This window comes from Lissotriton vulgaris, chromosome 8, assembly GCF_964263255.1.
Source record: "Lissotriton vulgaris chromosome 8, aLisVul1.2, whole genome shotgun sequence".
In the NCBI taxonomy this organism is placed as follows: domain Eukaryota; kingdom Metazoa; phylum Chordata; class Amphibia; order Caudata; family Salamandridae; genus Lissotriton; species Lissotriton vulgaris.
The window spans coordinates 483,433,384-483,456,879 of NC_141696.1; the positions used below are offsets into that span (position 1 = coordinate 483,433,384).

The 23,496-nt window shown below is 49.4% G+C and overlaps 1 protein-coding gene across 2 annotated transcripts in view; it reads right to left on the bottom strand.

Moving 5' to 3' along the window:
- The window catches only part of GCC2 (GRIP and coiled-coil domain containing 2), a 402,205-nt gene that overhangs the window by 17,873 nt on the left and 360,836 nt on the right, over window positions 1-23,496 (bottom strand). For both annotated transcript variants that reach the window (XM_086934291.1, XM_086934290.1), the window contains exons 20-21: window positions 14,521-14,715; window positions 7,917-8,056 (exon numbers count right to left, since the gene is read on the bottom strand). In XM_086934291.1, coding sequence (XP_086790417.1) covers window positions 7,917-8,056; window positions 14,521-14,715 — 335 coding nt within the window. The remainder of the gene's footprint in view (window positions 1-7,916; window positions 8,057-14,520; window positions 14,716-23,496) is intronic.

Genomic DNA, 23,496 nt, shown 5'->3' on the forward strand with positions numbered 1-23,496 from the left:
GCCAATGCAGGTCTCTCAGATGTCCGGAGATGTGGCTGTGTCGTGGGATGTCGAGGATGAGTCTGGCTGAGGCGTTCTGGATCCGCTGGAGTCTCTTCTGGATATTCGCGGTGGTTCCGGCGTAGAGGGCGTTGCCGTAGTCCAGTCGGCTGGTGACGAGGGCCTGGGTGACCGTCTTCCTGGTCTCGGTGGGGATCCACCGGAAGATCTTCCGTAGCATGCGCAGGATGTTGAAGCATGACGAGGAGACGGCGTTGACTTGTCTGGTCATGGTGAGGGAGGAGTCCAAGATGAAGCCCAGGTTGCGTGCGTGGTCTGTCGGTTTGGGTGCGGTGCCCAGGGCGGGGGGCCACCAGGAGTCGTCCCAGGCGGAGGGCGAGGAACCCAGGTTGAGGACTTCCGTCTTGTCTGAGTTCAGTTTCAGGCGGCTGGTCGTCATCCACTCGGCTACGTCTTTCATCCCTTCGTGAAGGTTTGCTCTGGCGGCGGCGGCGTCGTTGGTCAGGGAGAGGATCAGCTGGGTGTCGTCAGCGTAGGAGATGATGTTGAGGTTGTGTTGGCGTGCGATGGCCGCGAGGGGGCTCATGTAGACGTTGAAGAGGGTGGGGCTCAGCGACGATCCTTGAGGGACGCCGCAGATGACTTCGGTGGCCTCTGACATGTACGGTGGTAGGCGGACTCTCTGTGTTCTTCCAGCGAGGAAGGAGATGATCCACTCCAGAGCCTTCTCCTGGATTCCGACGTTGCTGAGGCGCTGCACTAGGGTGCTGTGGCAGACAGTGTCGAATGCCGCGGAGAGGTCTAGGAGGATGAGGGCCGCTGTTTCTCCGTTGTCCATCAGGGCTCGGATGTCATCGGTGGCAGCGATGAGGGCGGTCTCGGTGCTGTGGTTGGCTCGGAAGCCCGACTGTGAGGGGGTCGAGGGATCCATTCGTCTCGAGGAAGGCGGCCAGCTGTTTGTTGACGGTCTTCTCGATGACTTTGGCTGGGAACGGGAGGAGCGAGATGGGGCGGTAATTCTTGAGTTCGGTGGGGTCCGCTGTAGGTTTCTTTAGCAGGGCGCTGAGTTCTGCGTGCTTCCAGCTTTCCGGGAAGATAGCGGTGTCGAAGGAGGTGTTGATGATGTCCCGCAGGTGGGGTGCGATGACAGCGTCGGCCTTGTTGAAGACGTGGTGAGGGCAGGGGTCGGTTGGAGATCCGGAGTGGATGGAGTTCATCATGCGGACGGTGTCTTCGGTGCTGATCGGAGTCCAGGCGCGGATGGTGGTGGTGGGGGGCGGTGGTTCGGTCGTGGCGAGCGTCGGTTGAGCGCTGAAGCTGTTGTGTATGTCAGCGATCTTGTTGTGGAAGTAGGAGGCGAGGGAGTTGTAGAGGTCTTGCGATGGGGTGATGTCGTTGTTTCCGGCGTTGGGGTTGGAGAGCTCTTTCACGATGTTGAAGAGTTCCTTGCAGTTGTGTGCGTTGTTGTCCAGCCGGTCCTTGAAAGCAGTTTTCTTGGTGGCGCGGATCAGTTGGTGGTGTTTCCGGGTGGCAAGCTTGAGGGTGGTCAAGTTGTCCGGTGTTGGATCCCTTCTCCAGGCTTTCTCGAGGGCTCGGCAATTCTTCTTGGAGCTCTTGAGTTCGTCTGTGAACCATGGGGCCTTCTTGCTGCCGGGTCTGCTGGGCGGGGTCCTTAGTGGGGCGAGTTCGTCCGCGCAGCTGCTGATCCACTTCGTGAGGTTGTCGGCGGCCTGGCTGGGGTTCGCTGAGCTGGCGGGAGGGTGCTGGCTCAGGGAAGCGGCGAGCTGGTCGGCTGTGATCTTGTTCCAGCTTCTTCGAGCGACCTGTTGCTGGTGGTGGTGGATCGTCGTTTTTCTGAAGGTGAAGTGGACGCAGCTGTGGTCCGTCCAGTGGAGTCCAGTGGCGTGGCCGAAGGCAATGTGTTTGCTGGATGAGAAGACGGCGTCGAGTGTGTGTCCGGCGAGGTGGGTGGGGGTGGACACCAGCTGCTTGAGTCCGAGGTTGGCGAGGTTGTCGAGCAGGGTGATGGTGTTGCGGTCGTTGTTATTCTCCAGGTGGAAGTTGAGGTCCCCCAGGAGGATGTAGTCAGCGGAGGGGAGGGCATGTGGGCTGACTAAGTCGGCGATGTCCTCGCTGAATTGTGTGCGTGGTCCCGGGGGTCGGTAGATCAGGGTGCCTCTGAGGGTTCGGGTCGGTGCGGATCTGGAAGTGCAGGTGTTCGGCGGTTGTCAGGGTGTCGTCGGTGTTGGTCGTGATGTGGATGGTGTCTCTGTAGATGATGGTGATGCCTCCTCCCGTCTGTTTGACGCGGTCTCTGCGGGTGATCTTGTATCCCTCTGGGATGGTGATGGCGATGTCGGGTGCCGAGGAGTTGTTCATCCAGGTTTCCGTGAGGAAGGCGACGTCAGGAGCTGTGGTGTCGAGGAGGTTCCAGAGTTCGATGGCGTGCCTGTGGACGGAGCGGGTGTTGAGCAGGATGCACTTCAGGTGGTTGTTGCTGGTGTTCGGCTTGGCGGGTGCTGGTGCGAGGCAGGTCCGGATGCAGGTGAACTTGCAGGCGTGGCAGCTGAAGGGTCCGTGGGTGTGCTTCGGGGTGGCTCGGTAGCATCCGGGGATCTCACTGGTGTTGAGTGCGATGAGTGTTGCGGCGTCGTAGGTCCGGCGGTTCGTCTTGCTTCGGCGGGGGCCAGGGGTCCTGGCGCTGGGCGCGGTCCAGGCGCGGACGGGCGTAGACGGGCTTACCTTTGGCGCGCCTTCGGCGAACAATCGGCGCGCCCGCTGCGCGTGACCGCTGCACGTTCGCACGGTCGCCATATAGTGTTGGCAGCCATCTTGGGACTCTGCTTCAGCTGAGTCTCTACCCAAAAAAAACATTTAAAAAAAAAACGAAAAGTGGTCAGGGTAGGAATACCCTGACACCTTAGTTCTGGTCTGATGGTCTCAGAGGGCAAAAAAAACACTTTAAAAAAATTATAATTTTGCAGCAAAATCGTGACAAGCATGAAGAAATAAAAACCAAATAACAACAGAAGGGAGGTAGAGTACAGAGTTAGGATTCTTACTCCACGGGCACTGTTACATTAACACAAGGAATCCTACTCACAGTAGACAGGGAGAGTACCAACCACAGATGTGGGGACACTCAGTGTTTTGTAAAATACCCCTCACACACCAACAGGCCCCTTGGTGTCATGCTTCATCATTGGGGCCTTCGCACCCCTCTAACGGGATGCGGCGTGCTGCGACCTACGACAACGCGGGAGCACTGAAAGTATAGACTATGTGTGGTGCATGTGATGGAAGTGGTTGGGTATTTTAAATGTGAGTGGTGGGATATAGTGAAGGTTAAAAAGTACCTGGCTCGTAGGTGTAAGGAAAAAACTTTATTCACAACCTCGGGCTGGTACTATTAAAAGAAGTGCAGTTTGAGGTAGTTAGCTGCCGTGACTATGGACAGTACCTCTGGTGTGCGTCGACATGTTTCGGAGTCTGTGCTCCTTCTTCAGGACGGGGGCACAACTTCCCCACCTTACTCACGTTTTTTTATATAATGTGTAAATAACCAAAAAGTGAAAGACTATTTACAGTGTATAAATGGTAAACTAAGGCTATAATGTGCCTACAGCGGTTTAAGACCTTGCAGTTGCAGGACTCATTGTGTAAGGTTTTCTTGCTTCATGAGCATTTCAAGAACGTCTGGGGTTTGTTGCTAAATTCGGGAAGATTCGGGAAGAAATTACCTCCGTGCTACCCCTTACGCTGCTCCGCTAGCAACAAACCCCAGACGTTCTTGAAATGCTCATGAAGCAAGAAAACCTTACACAATGAGTCATGCAACTGCATGGTCTTATACCGCTGTAGGCACATTATAGCCTTAGTTTACCATTTATACACTGTAAATAGTCTTTCACTTTTTGGTTATTTACACATTATATAAAAAAACGTGAGTAAGGTGGGGAAGTTGTGCCCCCGTCCTGAAGAAGGAGCACAGACTCCGAAACATGTCGACGCACACCAGAGGTACTGTCCATAGTCACGACAGCTAACTACCTCAAACTGCACTTCTTTTAATAGTACCAGCCCGAGGTTATGAATAAAGTTTTTTCCTTACACCTACGAGCCAGGTACTTTTTAACCTTCACTATATCCCACCACTCACATTTAAAATACCCAACCACTTCCATCACACGCACCACACATAGTCTACTTTCAGTGCTCCCGCGTAGTCGTAGGTCGCAGCACGTCGCATCCCGTTAGAGGGGTGCGAAGGCCCCAATGATGAAGCATGACACCAAGGGGCCTGTTGGTGTGTGAGGGGTATTTTACAAAACACTGAGTGTCCCCACATCTGTGGTCGATACTCTCCCTGTCCACTGTGAGTAGGATTCCTTGAAATAAAAACCAAGTCCGGGGTCCCGTGTAGTTTTTTTAATTTAGCCCCGTGTGGGCCAGGTAATGGGCATGCCTCCTTTATTAAATTAAAGGAGGGGGCGCACAAGGCCACTCCCTCCATGGCCATTTTTCTGCCCCAGGGACCGCCCCCTCCCCAGGGCATATGATAACGGTGCCAGAAGTGAAACTTGTGTAAGCTACCGCAGTCACTGATGTGTCAGCTTACTCCTGCTAATAAAATACTACAGTCACATGTTTGGAAACTGAAATAATTTGAAAAAATAGGCCTTTTGGTCAGAAAAGCCACCTATGTTTTTAAATAACTCTGTACTACACTTACTTCTGGCACTATGTTTAACCTTAACGAGCAGAGCTACCTTTGCATCTGGTGTTTCCGATTGCTGTTTGGTTCACATTTCTTAATTTTTTTTCACTTCTCAGCACAAAATAATATCAATTTCAACTGCAACATGTTAGGAATCAGCAATATGTTCCTTAACGTAGTGAACACACACTGCATCAATTATCCCTACAAACAAAACTCCCTCTCTTGCAGCAGGGTAGCTTTCCTAAAAACCAAGACCCCAGGTGTTCCTCGATTTTCCTCAGAGTTAAGAGCCAGACTCACTGGCCGAGGCCTTTTAACTTCGTTTTAGCCACTGATTCCATATCGATCCCAGTGGCTTCATTTCCTCTTAGAATATTGTTTTTGCTTCCGTAGTGTGACCACATGCAGGTTTTCCCCCACACACCCTTTTACCCTCACACCCTCTCACCCTCACACACCCTCTCACTCTCACACACCCTCTCACTCTCACACACCCTCTCACCCTCACACACCCTCACTCACCCTCACACCCTCACCCACCCTCTAACATCCTCACAACCTCACCCCACAACCCTCACTCACCCTCTCACCCTCACTCACCCACACACCTCCCCACACACCTCCTCCCCTCATACCCCCTCACTCACACACCTTCACCCTCCCTCACCCTACTTCGGACCCTCACCCTCACACCCTCTCACCCTCACACCCCCCCCTCACCCTCACACCCCCTCACCCTCACACACCCCCTCACCCTCACACACCCCCTCACCCTCACACCCCCACAACCTCACACCCCCACACACCCACACTCCCTCACCCTCACACCCCCATCACCCTCACACCCCCTCACCCTCACACACCCTCACCCTCAGACCCCCACACCCTCACACACCCCCTCACCCTTACCCTCACACACCATCACACACCCTTACCCTCACACGTCCTCACACACTCTCACCACTCACCCTCTCACCCTCACCCTCACACACACCCTTACCCTCACACACACCCTTACCCTCACAGACACCCTCACCCACCCTCTCACCCTCACACACCCTCTTACCCTCACCCACCCTCTCACCCTCACACCCTCTCAACCTCACCCCCCCTTACCCTCACTCACCCTTACACCCTCCGCCTCACACTCGCACAACCCCACACCCTTCCCCTCACACATCACACCCCTACACGCTCCACCTCACACATCACACCCACTCACACCCTTGCACCCTACACCCTTGCAACCCATATCCTCGCAACCCTCACCCTCACACCCCCTCACCCTCACAGCCCCTCACCCTCACACTCCCTCACCCTCACACCCCCTCACCCTCACACACCCCCAGCCTCACACACCCTCACCCCCCACACCCTCACACCACCTCACCCTCACACACCCTCACTCACCCTCACACACCCTCAACCTCACTCACCCTCACTCACCCTCTCACCCTCACTCACCCTCACACACCCACCCACACACCCTCACTCACCCTCACCCACCCTCACTCACACCTCCTCGCCCTCACACACCCTCACCCTCACACCCCCTCACTCACCCTCACACACACACACACACACCCTCACCAGCATAGCATAACAAAACACAGCATAGCATAGCATAGCAAAAAAAGCATAGGATAGCAAAACATAGCATATCATAACAAAACAAAGCATAGGATAGCAAAACAAAACCTAGCATAACAAAACATAGCATAGCAAGACACAACAAAGAATCGCATAGCTAACAAAACACAACAAAACATAGCATAACAAAACAAAGCTTAGCATAGCATATCAAAACATAGCATACCAAAACATAGCATAGCATAACAAAACATAGCATAACAAAAAGCATAGGATAGCAAAACAAAACATAGCATAACATAACAAAACATAGCATAACAAAACACAACACATAGCATAACAAAACATAGCAAACCACAACAAAACATAGCATAGCTTAACAAAACACAACAAAACATAGTATAGCAAAACAAAACATAATAGCATAGCAAAACATAGCATACCAAACACAACAAAACATAGCATAGCATAACAAAATAAAGCATAGGATAGCAAAACAAAACAACACATTATTATTATTATTATTGTATTTCTTATATAGCACCAGAATCGACCCCCGAAGGGGTATCTCCGCGCTTGCCTTGGGAACCCGTCCTGGTTTTTCCCTGCGAGATAGCCCCTACAGGGTATCCCCAAGGTGAAAGCCAAGCATAACAAAACATAGCATAGCAAAACAAAGCATAGCATAATAAAAAACAACAAGACATAGCATAACAAAACATAGCATAGCATAATAAAGCATAGCATAGCAAAACATACCATAGCATAACAAAACATAGCATAGCATAACAAAACACAGCATAGCATAACAAATCAAAGAATAGGATAGCAAAACATAGCATAGCATAAAAAACAAAACATAGGATAGCAAAAATAAACATAGCATAGCATACAGCAAATCACGACGCACCACCACAGCATCACTCAGGAGCACCACAACATCACTATGCGCTGCCACATCATCACTTGGTAGCCATCACAACATCACTCAGCGCCACAACAGCATCAATCTGTGCAACCATTCAACAACACCTGGTTCAAATATATTCTCTCAATGTTTCAAGCTTTATTACAAATGTAACAAAAAGATGTTAATATTTCACTTCTGTTCTTGGATTTTCGGCACAATAAAATACACTGAACATAATCTTCACAAAAGTTATTTACAAAACTTTAAGCTATTGCCATTATAAATGACAATAACTTTTATTTAAGTATTAATAATTGAAAAAAAATTAAAAGCCATTCTTATTTGTAATATCAATACATGTAAGTCACGTAAATACAACACATGTTGCATAACAAATGCTATACGTGTCACATTTGCGAAAGTTATAACTATTGGCATTGTAAATGACAAAGCTATTAATTTAGCTATTTTCAAAAACAAAACAAATAAAAAAATGTGTCATTTACAATACCAATAGCTTAAACTTTCCTAATGCGAGACCTATTGCATTGCAAATGCTTGTTTCTTTTGAATTTTCTTTGACTATAGTCTTAATGAGGCGTTTTGTCATTATTATTTATTGTAGGTACACTGCGACTATCATAAGTGGCGGCTCGCCTGCATCATAACAATATAACAAATGTGCCCAGGACTTACAGTAATCTGTTCCATTAGGATTGCATTTGTCGCTTCTGTCTCATGCAGTAATCCGCTCAGGTGGTCAACACTCTTACTTGTTGTGTTTAGTTTTTGGACTAATTCTTCTTTGGAGAGTTCTGGTTGCCACTGAGGAGGATCTGAAATGTAAATAATATTAAAAATAAACACCACTGCATCTGTTACATTTGTATACCTTTTTAAACTGATCATTGTATTCCACAGCTGAATAATGCTGAAACAGAACCCACTCCGTTTAATAAAGAGGCAATTAAAGAATGAATAAGTGCAAGATTTTTAATCAAGCAATCAATGCACATTTTTGCGTAACCTTATTTTCTGTACAATACTTATGCTAGTACTATACAAATATCCAGATGTTCATTGCCTTTAACAAATAGCAACTAGTTAGCTACTTACCTACATGAAATGGTCTATCTTCAAAGTAATGTGTAGTCAGTTTACCTGTTTACAGTCATATTGTGGCGTTAACCTAGAAAACCTTTGTAGAGGTAAATAGAAAAGGCGATGTCTCCTGTACCACCTCTTTTTGGTCTTACTCTACTAGAGACTTAGAAGGGCAGACAGATGTTCTAAGCAAGGATGTGGCCTTTGAAGATGAACTAGTTACTTATCTTCTTAACACTCAGTCTGGTGGATACTCTTATCTGATCACAAATTCCTCACCTCAAGAGTACTCTCTAGGCGCCAACTGGATCCAGAAACCTTTCTCCAGCAATACTCCTGCATGCCACTACTTTGTGACGTATTGCTCTTCGCTGGCTCCATACTGTCCAGGATGTTGCAGAGTAGAGCTGCATATTAACACCACTGCTGCGCACGGATGTCAGTTTCAATCTGTTTATTTCTGATCTTTTGTAGTCTCTTTCTGAAGTGGTGTCACATGCTCGGAGTCTTGGCGTGCAACAGTTGTGTAATATCCTATATGCAGATGATCTCCTCCTGTTAAGAGATACTCGAGTAGGGCTGCAAAGATGGATTAATAGGCTCGCCGATTAATCGATTATAAACCAGCTGGAAATCAATCTCCAAAAGACCAAACTAATATCCTTAAATCACCAAATACCTAAACAGGGGAATGGTGCCTCAAAGGGGCCAGATTGAGAAAACTGTAACCTACACATACCTAAGGTTCAAATTGAACTCGAGGAGGTCCTTTGCTGCACAAAAAAAACACTATTGCAAATTCAGATGTACTACATTTTGCATTCTCTAATTTGAGGAAAAGCCTGTGGGAGCTCAATCTAGATGCATTGATAATAGTGATAAAATCAAAATGGATTCGGAGGCAAGATAATGCTGGGTGAAGAAGCTGATCTTCTGGAGAAGCTTGTAATACGTACTTCTAAACGAGTGTTATAGCTATCAAATTCTGCTTCTCCAGCCCAGGTAAGGCTTGAATTCTCTTTGATAAAACAATCACTAGCTAAACAAGGAGCATTTGTTAAATGTCATCCATTTTGGAGTGTCCCTGAAAGTTCATTGCCACATCTGGCTTGGGCAGAAACAAACCTGTAGAGGGGGAAATGTCAAGTATCTGCAGAGAAGCTTAGAGAATCTTGGTATTTCAGATTTATGGCAAGTGAACACTGCCGATTATACTTTTTAGAAACCTTTGAATAAATGTATACAGCAGAAAAGCCGCATGGAGAATAAAGCAACATTGGCAAAAGTAGCGCATGGGTGCCTAGGGATAAATTCTTACAATATCAGCAAGGAACAATCAGCATTGTCACGGACTTATTAGTACAGTGGAGGACTTTGCTGCGTAAGGAGTTTTTAGCTCTGGAAGTAAGAACCTGTGTATCGGCTGCCATAGAGGCTTTAAACCCACAGAACTCTATGTTGAACATTCGACTGGTGCAATATTTAGCAATTAATAATCATATAAAAACATTGTAAATAGAGGCTTAGGACAAGGGTACACTTTAATGGCACTCTAGAAGGTTACTATTTAACGAGGGACTGCTAGAGGTTGAAAACAGAGAATTATGGACCCCCTATCCCAGTGTTGTTATAAATGGCGGGGCTGCTAGGGGACGGGATGAGGAACCCTCTCCCCTATCCTCTCTATAGTTTTTTTTTGTGTTTTATTCTTTTTATTGAGAACAATAAATTAGGTGGTGGTCGTCACAGTCAAGGCATAAAATATCCACATAAGAGCGCAGGGAATTGCAATACATACATAGTAATTATGGTATAGAGGCATTAATAACAATACATCACGTTGCATTTACAGTACAAGCGGTTCGTCAATCGGGAATACCTGGGGGGACTCACAGATGTTACCTCTGTATTCATTCCAGTTGGTCCATACTGCTATCCATTTCCACGGGCACCCCCGCGCCTCGTATACCGTCTTTTCTTGGAGCATGCACCAGTCCATATCAGTTTTCCACAGGCCCACTCTAGGAGTATCCTCTCTATTGTTGAGTGCTCAGTACAAGGTGGTAGTGTTGTCTGTGAGAACCTGCACCAGCCTCCCATTGATGGTTGGCAAGAAAGCCTTCATTTCCAAGTGAATGACCTGCAACTCAAACAAATTGATGTGGAGGCAGGTATCCATTCGAGACCACAGTCTTCTCTGATCTCCACTTCTCCCCGATGGCCTCCCCAACGCAGTAATGATACATCCATCATCACCATCACCTCTGGGTTGGGTAGGAAGAGGAATCTGCAACTGGTCCAAATACTATTGAACAGGCACCACTGCAGATCGTTTCCACTCTCCTCCAAAACCTTAATATAATCACAAGGATTACTTTGGTTACAGGCCCACTGAGACTTCAGGTTCAACTGTAGGGCTTACATGTGCCATCTGGGATGGGCAGTGAGCAGGATGCAAGAGGCCAGTAGGCCAAGAACCCTCATAACCATACTCAGTGAGGACTAGGACAAAGACTGACGGGATCACAGCCTTGTCACAACCTGAATGTCCTTAGGGAAGGCCAGACAGTGCACTCTATCCAGGATGGTATCGATGAAAGGAAGCCTCTGCGCAGAAGTCAAGTGTGACTTCGGAAAGTTTATTGAGAAGCTCAGTGATGTCAAGAGGTTCTCCCTGGTCCGGTGGTGGTGTGTGACTGTGGCGCGCTGTCTTCAACAGTCAGTCATCAAGGTAGGGGATGACTGGTACCCCCGACTGCCAAAGATGAGCAGCGCCCGCCATCAAGTTTTGGAACACTCAAAGGGCAGTTGTGAGAATGAAAGGGAGCACGGCAAACTGAATATACTCATAGCCCACCTTGAAACACAGATACCATCTGTGGGCCTGCAGGATGGGGATTTAAATGCAGGCAGCCTCTAAGTCCAAATCCACCATCCAGTCTCCTAGGTCCAAGACAGAAATAACATGGGCCACCATGAGCATCTTGAATGTATTCTTTCACAGGAAGGCATTGAGAGGACAAAGATCCTCAATGGGATCAAGGCTTCTGAAAGATCCACAATAGGATGAAGGCCTCTGTCCTTTTGCGGCACAAGAAAGCAGGAGGAATGATATTCAGGCCAGACTTCTGACGCTGGCACCATCTCTATGGCTCTTTTGGCCAAAAGAGCTTGCACCTCCTGAGGCATAATCAACAGTCCTCCGAAAGCTGTTCTAATGCAGGTGTGGCGGTTCTAAAAGGAATGGCAGGGTATAGCCCCGTTGGACGATTTGAAGGATCCACATGTCAGACATGATGCCCTGCCACCCCTGGAGGAAGTGGTGGACCCTGTTTCCTATAGGGTGGTTACGTGCCATTGAAGGCACCATAAAGAGGTTCCGAAGATGTTGCTAGCGGGGTGGAGGAATGAGATGTGTGTGCTATCCATGATGGCTGGGTCAGTGTCTGCTGGGGCCACAGCTCTGAACTCGACCGGGTCGGGATGCCTATTGTGCAGGCAATGGGGCCTGGTGCTACCAAAACACCAAGTGCCTGGCATATCACGAGAAAGGACGAAACTGCTTGAGGCACTACCGAGCTATTGTTAAAAGGCCCAAGGAGAGTGATGTGGCCATCATGAATGGTTTGGGTCAAGAAAGCCCGTAGGTTTTCTGAGGATGCCCGCAAGATCTCACCAACCATGTCCCAGAGTGCATGGTTTTAGCATCCTAAGAGGCAGATGGCGTTGGTCGACCTCAAGGCAAATCTGGCTTATAAAAACATTCTCTTGCCAAATGTTTCCATACATACAGACTCTGTCAGTAGGGAAAGTCTGAAAGATGTTAGGGTTCACTCTGTTGGTGGACGTCTGCACCACCAAACTCCCAGGAGTTGGATGCTGGGCAAAAAACAAAAAAGGGTCACTTGGAGTTGATCCACAGCAAAGTGCAACTTAGAGATTGACTGTAGGTCCAGAACATGGTTTTGCCCAAGTGCCCAAGAACGTATCAGTAAGGGCCTCACTGAAGGGCAGAAGAGGTTTGGTTGGAGCCTGGCTAGGCTGAAGAACCTCAGTAAGGACATTTGTTTTTACCTCTATAGAGGGGAGGTGGAGGTCAAGGACTTCAACAGCTCTCGTTATGACTGTAGCAAATGATGCACTCTCCTCAATCACTTGTCCAGGGGAGAAACAAACCCAGTATTGGTTGAGGTATTCTGCCCACTTACATCTTGCAAGTCCACATACCAATTGTCCTCATCACAGTTTGCGGCACATGTATCCCCATCACACCCATTTTAGTCTCCATAGAGCTGGCTCTGGTTCGATTCTACGCCAAATAATTGGGGAAGTGTCTGTGTGTGACTGTGTGTAATGGTGCTGGGTCTGAGTCAGAGGGGTTGAGCATTGGTTGCACCACATCAGGATCGGCATGGGGCCTTTGGTCAAGATAAATTTAGCTTAGAATTGGACAACACAATAAGCTGTAGGTCCTCCTCTTCCACCGTTGTCGACATCTAAGAGACTGGTGCAAATTTTGGTGCTGGAATCACAGTCGGCTGAGTCTGGGGCCGTACACGAAGCGGCTCTGTGCTGAAGATGGATCAACCAGAGATAACCTATATTGAATCTTCTGCGGACCCACTGGGGCCTAAAGGCATGCTAGAGGGAGCATGAAGTGTCTTGAAGACGAGGAGCATGGTTTCCCTAAAGGCTTCGATCTGCAGTGACTTCGCCAATGGACTCAGAAATTTGGTGTACATTGGGACCAGGGTTACAATTAGCTCCTCAGTATAACAGTTAGAAGTAGCCATCAGAACGGTTTCTTCATATCAGAAAAAAAATGCTGTACATCAGTCTACGTTACAAGATACTAAATTTCAGAATAGGCATTCACCCAGTATGGCAACTAAAAGGTCAAATGCAAAATAAATGTCCAAGAAAGGCATTTTATTTGTTCTCTGGTTGTCATTTTTTTTTAAATGACTCCACGAATAATAAAATATTACTCCTGTTATTTCTGCAGCCTTCAGTTTTCTCAAAACCGACAGCAACGAATTTGATATCAACAATCAATTCCATGGAAGCTGCTATCGACATAGGCCAATTTTTGCCCTTTATTAAGCAAATTTTGTATTTCTTCAAAAGCACCTGCATCGTCAAATATTTAAGTGATCCCAGTTGTTTGAAGTGACATCAAATAACAGAGGTGATTGTACAGGAATGAATGTATACCATGGATGTGCACAGGAAGAAAGGCATCGAGGATAGTTGTCTGAAATTACATAATAATAATAATCCATATTTGTAAAGCGCAAACATATCACCCCTTCAGGTTTCAAGGCACTGGGGGCCGTCGGGGAGATTAAGTGAGCTATTGCCCAGAGTCACATGATACTGAGCAGAGCTGCCGCCGGTGCTGGGAATCGAACCATGAGCCCCACACTTCGGAGTCAGTCGCTCTGGAGGCTGCGCCACACCTCGCTGATAACAGAAGTAATTCTACAAGAATAATTGTCTAACATGGATGTGTATAGGAAGGAAGCCACAGAGGACTTAAAATGAAAAACGGAAATTGAAAAACAAATCAAGCAGAATAGATACTCATTATATAACAAATTGCAAACTATGTCATAAAACCAATGCAGACTACCTTGGAATATTTATCAGAATTGAAAGTGAGTATTCGGTAGAATAAATTAGGGTAAAATAAAAGTGGAAAAAAACAAAATTCAACATGTAGCATTTTGAAAAAATAAAGTGACAATTGTTTTAATGCCTAACAGACAGAAAAGTGCACATTCCCAAACTCCCCTAATAGCTTGTAAGTGGAAGCCTGAAGTGCAGCCCCCTGCTACCTATTGGGCTGACTATCCCAACTTTACAGTCTTACGCAGCGCACACTGACAGTACTGTGCTGCACTGTTTGAAGCTTTCCTAATTCTCTTATTAAACAATAGGGAGCTTGGTGGAGGCAAGCACTGAAGGGGCAGCAGTTGTGGTGCCTTCCAGCTCATTCCACGATTGAGGATCCAGGATGAGACTGTCATAAAACCCTATCAGTCATTCATTGCATTTGTATTTTAGCCAAACGTATCTGGCTTGAAGTTTAACCAAATATCACAATGAAGACTTCTTCACTGATCACAATATTTTCATTAAAATAAATGAAGTCTGTTAAATGTACAATGAAGGAAGTACTAAACAATTCACCTACCAAACTTCGACTCAGGAGAATTAAGCAGCTGCTCTAATGGGGGTAAATAGGTGCTGGCAGAAGACACTGAATCAGTGTCGGTCATTTCCATGCCTTCGCCTTCTTCCCTGGCTGCAATATACATATCAAGGATAGGCAAATCGGTAGCTCTTCTCTCCCGGAGGGTCTTCATGGGTGGCTGGGAAGACAAAGGACCTGAAAGAGGAGTACATCACTTCAGAACAAGTCAGGCAAACCATCGGTACCTAGTTATGAAATGAACATCCGCTATTAGACACGTACGGCTAGCGTAAAGGTAACCTCTCTGTCCCCCAAATAAATGTTATTGCCAAGCATTACCAAAATAGCAGATAGAAGTTACAATGAACAATTCATTTACAATGGTCAGACCGCTCTACCCGTAATACAAATGTTTGAATGAGAAAGTCATCAACTAATTGCTTATCCACTCAATTCTTTGCTTTATGTGACACAATAAATTAGAATGGAAAATTGCAATTACATATCTCTGGACATAAAATGCTTGATTTATGACATTTTCTACAGCAAATTTATAATGTTCTTGTAATTCACAAAGAAATCTAGAAGTAATCAAGGAAAAAAAAAATTCCCGTCGCTGAATTCTGCAAGCGGAATAGTTTCAGGGGTACTATTTTGCTTGTGTACATGAAGCCTGCATTTGTGTTTACACTTTAAAATGTATATGGCGGAATAGCTTTTGCTAACATCTTATGGTCTTTTTGTGGTGGTGGAGGAGAGAACGGGTGGAGGGACTTTTCATAATGGATCCCTACCTTGGAACACACTTTCCTGCCCTTGAACATCTTTTTTCACCTAAGACCACCATTGACTGTTGAGTACTATATAGCTTTGCCACAGGTAAGCAGTGTTAATAGAGGTTCTCTCTGAGCTAGTACCTACTAGGATAATGTTCTTCACTGCAAGAATCAGAACGTCAGTTTCTCATAACCGTATACCCTCAAGATCATGATGTTTTTGCTTTCCAGCTAATCACTTTGCTGTTTGGCTGTTATCAGTCATAATACCAACAGATTCTATACAGCAACAAACTCTTATGGCGATTTCAGTACTTTAGAGACTCCACTCCGCAACTTATGTCGAATTCTCAAGTGTAGCGCAGTACCAGCTCTCAAGAAAATATTGAAAGAGAGGGCATGACCACACATACAGCTGGCTTCCTTGTTCAACAGATAACATTTGGACCTTGACCCATTTACACGTCAGTGAGATAGGGCGTGTACAGTGGAAGTTGTGCACCCTCCCATATTAAGGCTATTCATTGTTTCACAAACAAGTCTCAGTGCTAAGAACTGCAACTGGGGGCGCATTTGGTAGTCACAAGCAATAGCCCTAAAACGACTCCTCTAAAGTTTCCACCAAAAGTGATCAACTCAGATTTGAAATAACCTAATTCCAGAAGGCAGAAATGACCTTAAAATTACTCCACACATGCCAGATGTCTGCCCCATCCAGTCTGCATGTGGGACAGCTTAGAGTGAAGGAAATGTTGATTATATGAAATATTTTAAATTGGATGATCTGGGCAGTGACTCTATTGTGATCAAATGGCCTCATTCATTCAGCATCAATTACATTTGTAACCATATCCTATTCTCATTTTAAGCACACCTTGAAGACAGACATCCAATAGTGTTCTGATTAAACTATATAGGGCTGAGCTATGTCTAGATCTGGTACTTCAACCCCTAAAGGCGAAATATAGCTAATAAGTTATGGAAAGTTGCCATCATTCCTTCGGAGTGCCTTCTGATAAGATCATAAACTGGCGGAAAAACCACCTCTGTCAATAAATTGTGCATGGAAGCTCTCAACCATCAGAAACGCACAAGTTACTACTTGTGTAACAATATATCTGTAAGAGACATTAGTTAGTGATAGATTCCTTGTCTTAGAATATCCCCAGGCGTCAGACTGGATCCGGAAATGTTTGCGTAGCAGTGCCCTTGCGGGTCGGTAGGGGCCGTCTGCGGCTCCGCGTCAGTCGTCGGCGCCGTGATGACGTCGTCGGAGTACTTAGACGCCGCCTCTGCGTGCTGACGTCAGTTCTCAGACACAGCTTTTCCACGCCAGAAACGCAGAGGTATGCTAAAAACCAACACTGGTGCCATTGAAACTAGGGCCCTGAAAGGGGATGACCTTAGCCCTGGATATCGGTTCGCAGAACGGGGAGGATGGGTGGGTCGGTAAGGAATCTATCACTAACTAATGTCTCTTACAGAAGTAGTAACTTGTGCATCTGAAAGAGACACGTTAGTGATAGATTCCTTACCTTAGAATAGATACCCCAGCAATACCAACCCCGGTGGTGGGTCTGCGAACCAATAATCACACCAGAAAGTCCTGGAGGACAGAACGGCCACAAAAGCCATCCCTCCGGACTTGGCTGTCCAGGCAATAGTGTCTTGCAAACGTGTGCAGCAAAGCCCACGTAGCTGCCTGGCAAATGTCCTGCAAGGGCACTCCTCGGCCCAGGGCAGTTGTAGTCGCCGTGGCCCGAGTGGAATGGACCCTGAGTCCAACAGGGGGTTCCTTCTTAGCGAAGGAGTAACACACCTGGATACACAAGATACACAAGATGATCCACCGTGAGATGGTCCGCTTGTGCACCGCCTTTCCCTTCTTAGCGCCCACGTAACAAACAAAGAGTTGGCCATCCACCCGGAACTGGCGTGTGCGATCCAGATAGTAAGAGAGCGCACGTTTTGGGTCCAGACGGTGGAGCCTCTCTTCCTCTTTCGAGGGATGCGGAGGCGGAAAGAAGGTGGGCAAGGTGATGGACTGCCTGATGTGGAAGGCTGTGACTACCTTGGGCAGGAAGGAGGGCCTTATCCGCAACACAACCTTGTACGAATGGACCGAAAGGAAAGGAGGTTTAGAGGATAGAGCCTGGCGCTCACTCACTCTCCTGGCAGAGGTGATGGCAACCAGGAAGGCAGTCTTCAAGGTAAGAAGGCGGATAGGACAGTTGTGGAGTGGCTCAAAGGGAGCGCACATCAGAAAAGTAAGAACCAGGTTCAAGTCCCACTGAGGCATCACGAAGGGAACAGGTGGAAACGTATGTGTGATGCCTTTCAGGAATCGATTAACAACAGGGGACTTGAACAAAGAAGGTTGATCAGGCAGCCTTAAAAAATCTGAAAGAGCAGAAAGGTTGCCCTTGATAGTGCCCAGAGCAGAGCCCTGCTGGGCAAGAGAAAGAAGGAAGAGAAGAACCTCAGAAAGAGGGGCAGAGAGAGGATCCACAGCCTTTGCTGTGCACCATGCCACAAATCTGTTCCACCTGCAGGCGTATACCGACTTTGTGGAGGGACGCCTGGCTGCCAGAATGATGTTACAGACTTCAGGAGGCAAGTCAAATGGCCTCAACTGTCGCCGCTCCAAGCATGGAGGTGGAGACTGTACAGGCTCGGGTGGAGGACCGTCCCCTGCTGCTGCGACAGAAGGTCCTCCTGAAGAGGCAGACGAACCGGGGGATCGACTGACATACTGAGTAGCTCGGGATACTAGTACCTTCGTGCCCAGTCAGGAGCCACAAGGATGACTTGTGCCCGGTCGCGCTTGATCTTCTTCAGCACTCTGGGCAGAAGTGGTATAGGCGGAAAGGCGTACAACAGAACGTAACTCCACTCGCGACGAAAAGCGTCTCCGAGCGAGTGCCTTCTTGGAAATTCCAACGCGCAGAACTGATGACATTGCACTTCGGTGGCAAATAGATCTAACCAAGGCTCTCCCCACTGCTGAAAGAGGCCTTGCGCCACGTCCGAGTCCAGACGCCATTCGTGATCCATCATGCACCGGCGGCTGAATTCGTCCGCCCTGGCGTTCAGAGAACCTGCCAGGTGTTGAACCCCCAGGGTCACACCCTGATGTTCCAGCCACTGCCAAAGGCGCAGAGCCTCCTAACCTGCGCAGATGAGCTGCGACCACCGCCATCACTTTCGTGAACACCCGTGGGGCGCTGGTAAGGCCGAAGGGGAGCATGGTAAACTGAAAGCGCTCATGGCCCACCGTGAACTGCAGGTAGCGCCGGAGGGCCGGCAGGACGGGGATGTGGAAATAAGCGTCCTGCAAGTCCAACGCTACCATCCAGTCTCTTGGGTCCAGGGCAGCTAAGACCTGAGCCAGAGTCAGCATTTTGAACTTCTCCTTCCGGAGGAAGCCGTTGACGTTCCGTAGGTCCAAGGTAGGCCGTAGGCCCCCTTTGCTCTTCTTGGGTACCAGAAAGTAGTGGGAGTAGCAACCACATCCTACTTCTGGCCCAGGAACGCGCTCGATGGCCCCCTTGGCCAAGAGGGCCGTAACTTCCTCCTGCAGAAGCCGCAAATGATCCCCCGATACGCTGTGGTGTTGGGGTGGCATGGCTTGAGGGGTCGTCTCGAAGGGGAGGGAGTAGCCCCTTCGGACGATTTGCAGCACCCACCTGTCTAACGTGACAGTGTGCCAGTGGGAGTGGTGATGGCGAACCCTGCCCCCCACTGGCGACGCATGGGCCGAAAAGCATGGACTAGGAGGGTTTTGAGGCGGATGCTGCGGGGGAGGGTGTGGACTGGCCTCGCCGTTGTCCCCGACCGCCTCCACGGCGATTTCCACGGCCGCCACTGCGCTGGATGTTAGTCTGCGGTGCGTGGCTGGCAGCGCATGTGGGGGCGCCCCTTCCTTGGCCGCGAAAGGAGCGAAAGGCACCCGTTTGCTGGTGCGGGCCGAGAGGCCCAAGGACTTGGCCGTAGCCCTGGAGTCCTTAAAGCGCTCAAGCGCATGGTCTGCCTTATCGCCAAAAAGGCGACGGCCATCAAACGGCATGTCCATCAGTGTATTCTGGACATCGGCCGAAAAGTTGGCGGACCTCAACCAGGCGTGGCGACGAATCGCCACTGTCGTTGCCATTGCTCTACCTAGTGAGTCGGTGGTATCCAGCCCACACCAGATAGAATATTTTTTTTTTTTTTAAAACCTTTATTTTAGCATTCAGTAGAAATACAAGCATGGGCCTACAACCACGGGGGCCGGCCGCTAGACAAATCAAAATTCGTTAATATCACAATACGACACAGCTCACCAGCCGACAACCCAAAGGTCTGGCAGCGATTCAGAGTAAAGCTTGTATTGGAATGCATAGTCGGAGTTCAGGATAGGACAGAGGTTTCATTTTATACTATATAAGAGAGGATCAGGTGCCAAACAATCAGACAGAAGAAGCGGGTGGCAGGGTAAAAAACAGGATATAGATGTAATGACCACTATATTGGAAATTTGGCGCCAGAGCATCTAGGTCGATACAAAAGAACACACAATATACATTTCCATGTTGCGCCAAAACTCAAGGCCTGCCCACCCACAAATCAAGATATCATGAAAGCGAAAGCACGAAGTACAAGCATACGATAAGAATCCGAATGATTCGTAGTTATACTGACCCTACAAAAAGAAAAAGAAAGAAAAAAGGCCATAGAAAATAACAAAGGCAAAATAAACCCCCCCCCCTTCAGCCCCCCACCCTGCACGCTGCAAATGGCTACAGCCTAACCCCACTAGCAGCGTGCCTGTCGCCCCTAACAACTAAAACCCCAAAGGTAGGAAAAAGAAGAGCGGAGGAGGGCCTATCCATGCGGGCTCCCAGCCCCTTTAGACCCCCCCGCCTGAAGCAGCCACCCCCTATCAGTAAAAGATAACCTTATGACAACAATGTAGAGAAATTAGAGGGTACCGTGAGTCACCGCCCAGCCTCTTAGAGCAAACAGTTGCAGGTCCAACACTTGTAAAAGCCATGCCAACCCATCCCGATCCAGCCGATCTTAACCTTGGCCCTTCCGAACAAAAACACGAACCCCTTCCAGCGAGACACAGAAGCACACAAAGAAGCAATAGAGAAGAGAAGAGTCAGCAAAAATCAGCCCATGGCTACCAGCAGGCAGTGAGTCCTCAAGAACCGTAGATGCAAGCGAACTCTCCCTCCGAGATGAACAGTCCCAATGTGTCTTGAACAGGAGTCGTAGCGTCGCCAGGAAAGGAGAAGATGACCACAAACGAGATGGAAAGTCACAGACAAAAGTCTCCGGAAGGGGAACGCCTGACGATATCTCCAAAGCCGGCAATAGTGAAAAGTTCAGCAATACCACGCCATCCTCGGGAACACCGTCTATCAGGGCACCATCCGATGATTCCATTACTCGTTTCTTCACGGGGTCCTCGCATGGAGTCAAAATGGCCGCGTCTTGAATGGCTGTAGAATCCCGCCTCAACAACAAGGCCGGCCCGGTTCCACCAGGAGAATTTCAACAGGCGTGAGTCCAACCTGTTCAGCAAAGTATCCACATGTGAGCGGAATGCCCAAAGTTCTGCCAGTATTAGCCGCAGCGATGGTTCATGCACCGTTCGATCCATAATCTTGTGTTCGGTATCAATCACTATCACCTCCCCGGGTGATCCTGGCACCCACGGGGGGGATAGACAGGATCTCGAACGTGCAAGTGCGAAGGGTGACCAGTCTTTGTTCACAACCACGGTCAACCCAGGTAAGGCTGCAGGCCAGTGACCCCGAACCGCCGAACCCCGGCGGGAGCAAACCGGGGCCGCGGGACGGGGGCCCCCACCCGCAGCCGGCAGCACGCAGACTCACTTCTCCGTCGATACTGAGCAGTGAAGACGATTGCCACCAAATCCGGGCTGAAACAAAGCCTCCACTCCGGTCGACCGGGCCCAGCCTGAGTCTCCTGGCCGATGTTGTTGCACTACAGCCCGGCTGTGAAAGTACTCCAGGCCCCGGCTTCACCGCTGGAGCAGGCCGCAAACTTACACTCGATGTAACTCCGTCAAACAAGCTGATAAAAGTTTCCGGATTTCACCATCGGAGTGCGGGACAGTTCATGCACACAGAGACTAGGCGTTAAGTCAGGATAACATGCAGGATATCGCGGCGGGTTACGAGGGTCGACGGAGCCGGGAGCCTAAGCAGACATCTTGCTTGCTGACGTAGCTCCTCCCCCCGGATAGAATATTTTGCTGCATCCCGGCCTTCCACAAGGGTTTGGCCGAGTTTGGCCCGTACCTCCAACGGACACTCTGGCAGCAATTCCGCGACCGTATCACACAGAGAGTGGGTGTAGCGGCCCAAGAGGCATGCGGTGTTGGAAGACCGCAGTCCCAGACTAAGGGAGGAGAATACCTTTTTGCCGTACTGCTCATACCTCTTGGATTCCATTTCCGGCGGAGCCGACGGGAATGCGGTCTGGGAATTTGATGCCTGGATGACCAGGCTCTCGGGGGTGGGGTGGGTGGACAGGAAACATGGGTTGCCCGGGGCCGGGCGGTGGCATCTGGCCATGTTCCTATCTACGGGCGAACCCGTAGCGGGCCTGGACCAAGTGCCCAAAAGAACTTCGGTCAAGGCCTCATTAAACGGCAGCAGAGGCTCGGCCGAGCTTGACAGCGATTTAAGGACCTCAGTGAGGAGGTTAGTCCTCACGGCCGCGACTGGGAGTTCAAGGCCTATGGCCTTGGCTGCCCTCATCAACACCACACTGTAGGTTTCCCCCTCCTCCGTAGCCACGGTAGAAGGTGAGACAAAGCCAGTGTCAGGTGATGTGTCCAGACCACTGGCATTCCCAAGTCCACCTGTCCAGTCCTCTTGAGACTGAGACTCTCGGGTCAGAGGGTCCTCAGACCGCTCCCAATACTCCTCTTCACCCATCCCCCGATAGTCAGGGTTGTCAAATGATGAGGCCGGTTCATAGAAGCTATATCCCCAAGCGGCGTCGAAAGCGGCACCCAGCGGCGCCGTTCCGACGCCGGAACCGGAGTGAGGGAGGCATCGGGGACGGCGCCGGAGGTGACGCCTGAGGGACCGGCGCCGGTGAGGTCGGTAGGTCAACCGGCGACGACCCGGATACCGAAGTGGATCCAGTGGGGCCGAAGCCCCAGACCCGCTATGGGCCCCAGACCCGCTAGGCGCCGCGGAACCCCTCGGGGAAGAGATGTTCCTCATGGCCATGATGAAGCGCTCGATATCCCCCGGCGTCGCGTCCTGCCCAGGGACCGGAGGGTGTGGAGCAGGCCGCGACGCCCGCGACTCAGACAGAGCCGCGTGGGCGGTGTCACCCGAACCCCCGACCGCGTCGCGCGAGCTTCGGGGGGGGGGGGGGGGGGGGGCGTGGGCTTGGTCAGAAGAGCGATGACGTCTCTTCGACTTCTTGTGCTTACCTGACGACTACTTCGACCCAGAGGAGTGATGCCGACTCTCGGAGCTGTGATGGCTCCGACCCCGCAACCTGTCCCTCGACCTCCTGTGGGACCGGGACCTCTCGCGGCGCGGGGCTGACTGCCGGAGTTCGAGTCGCTTGCGGGACCGCTCGCTCCCGCCTAGCTTTCGAAGTCAGGGCCCGGCAGTCGGGGCAGGCCTGGTCGTCGTGGTCAACGCTGAGACAGTGAAGACACCGACGGTGAGGGTCAGTGACCGACATCAGTCGGTCGCAATCCTCACAAGGCTTGAAACCAGGCATCCCTAGGCACCGCCTGGAGTCGCAAGACTCAAGAAAAAATGATCAAAAGGGATCGAAAAAGACTAGTCAAAAAGTGACTAAAGTACTGCCTTTTCCAGATCTGCTGGCGCGGAAAAAAGAAGAACGGACGTCAGCACGCGGAGGCGGCGTCTAAGTACTCCGACGACGTCATCACGTCGCCGTCGACGGACGCGGAGCCGCAGATGACGCCTACCGACGCGCAAGGGTACTGCTACGCAAAACTTTCCGGATCCAGTCTGACGCCTGGGGATATTCTAAGGTAAGGAATCTATCACTAACGTGTCTCTTTCAGATTACTATCTTTGGGAAGGGAAATCCTCTGCATGGTAAGAGACTGCTGTCTGGATCCTTTTTTCGGCATAGCCAAACATTGATCTTGTGTGGGCACAGTGACATTGGTCTGTCTTATGGATTGTGG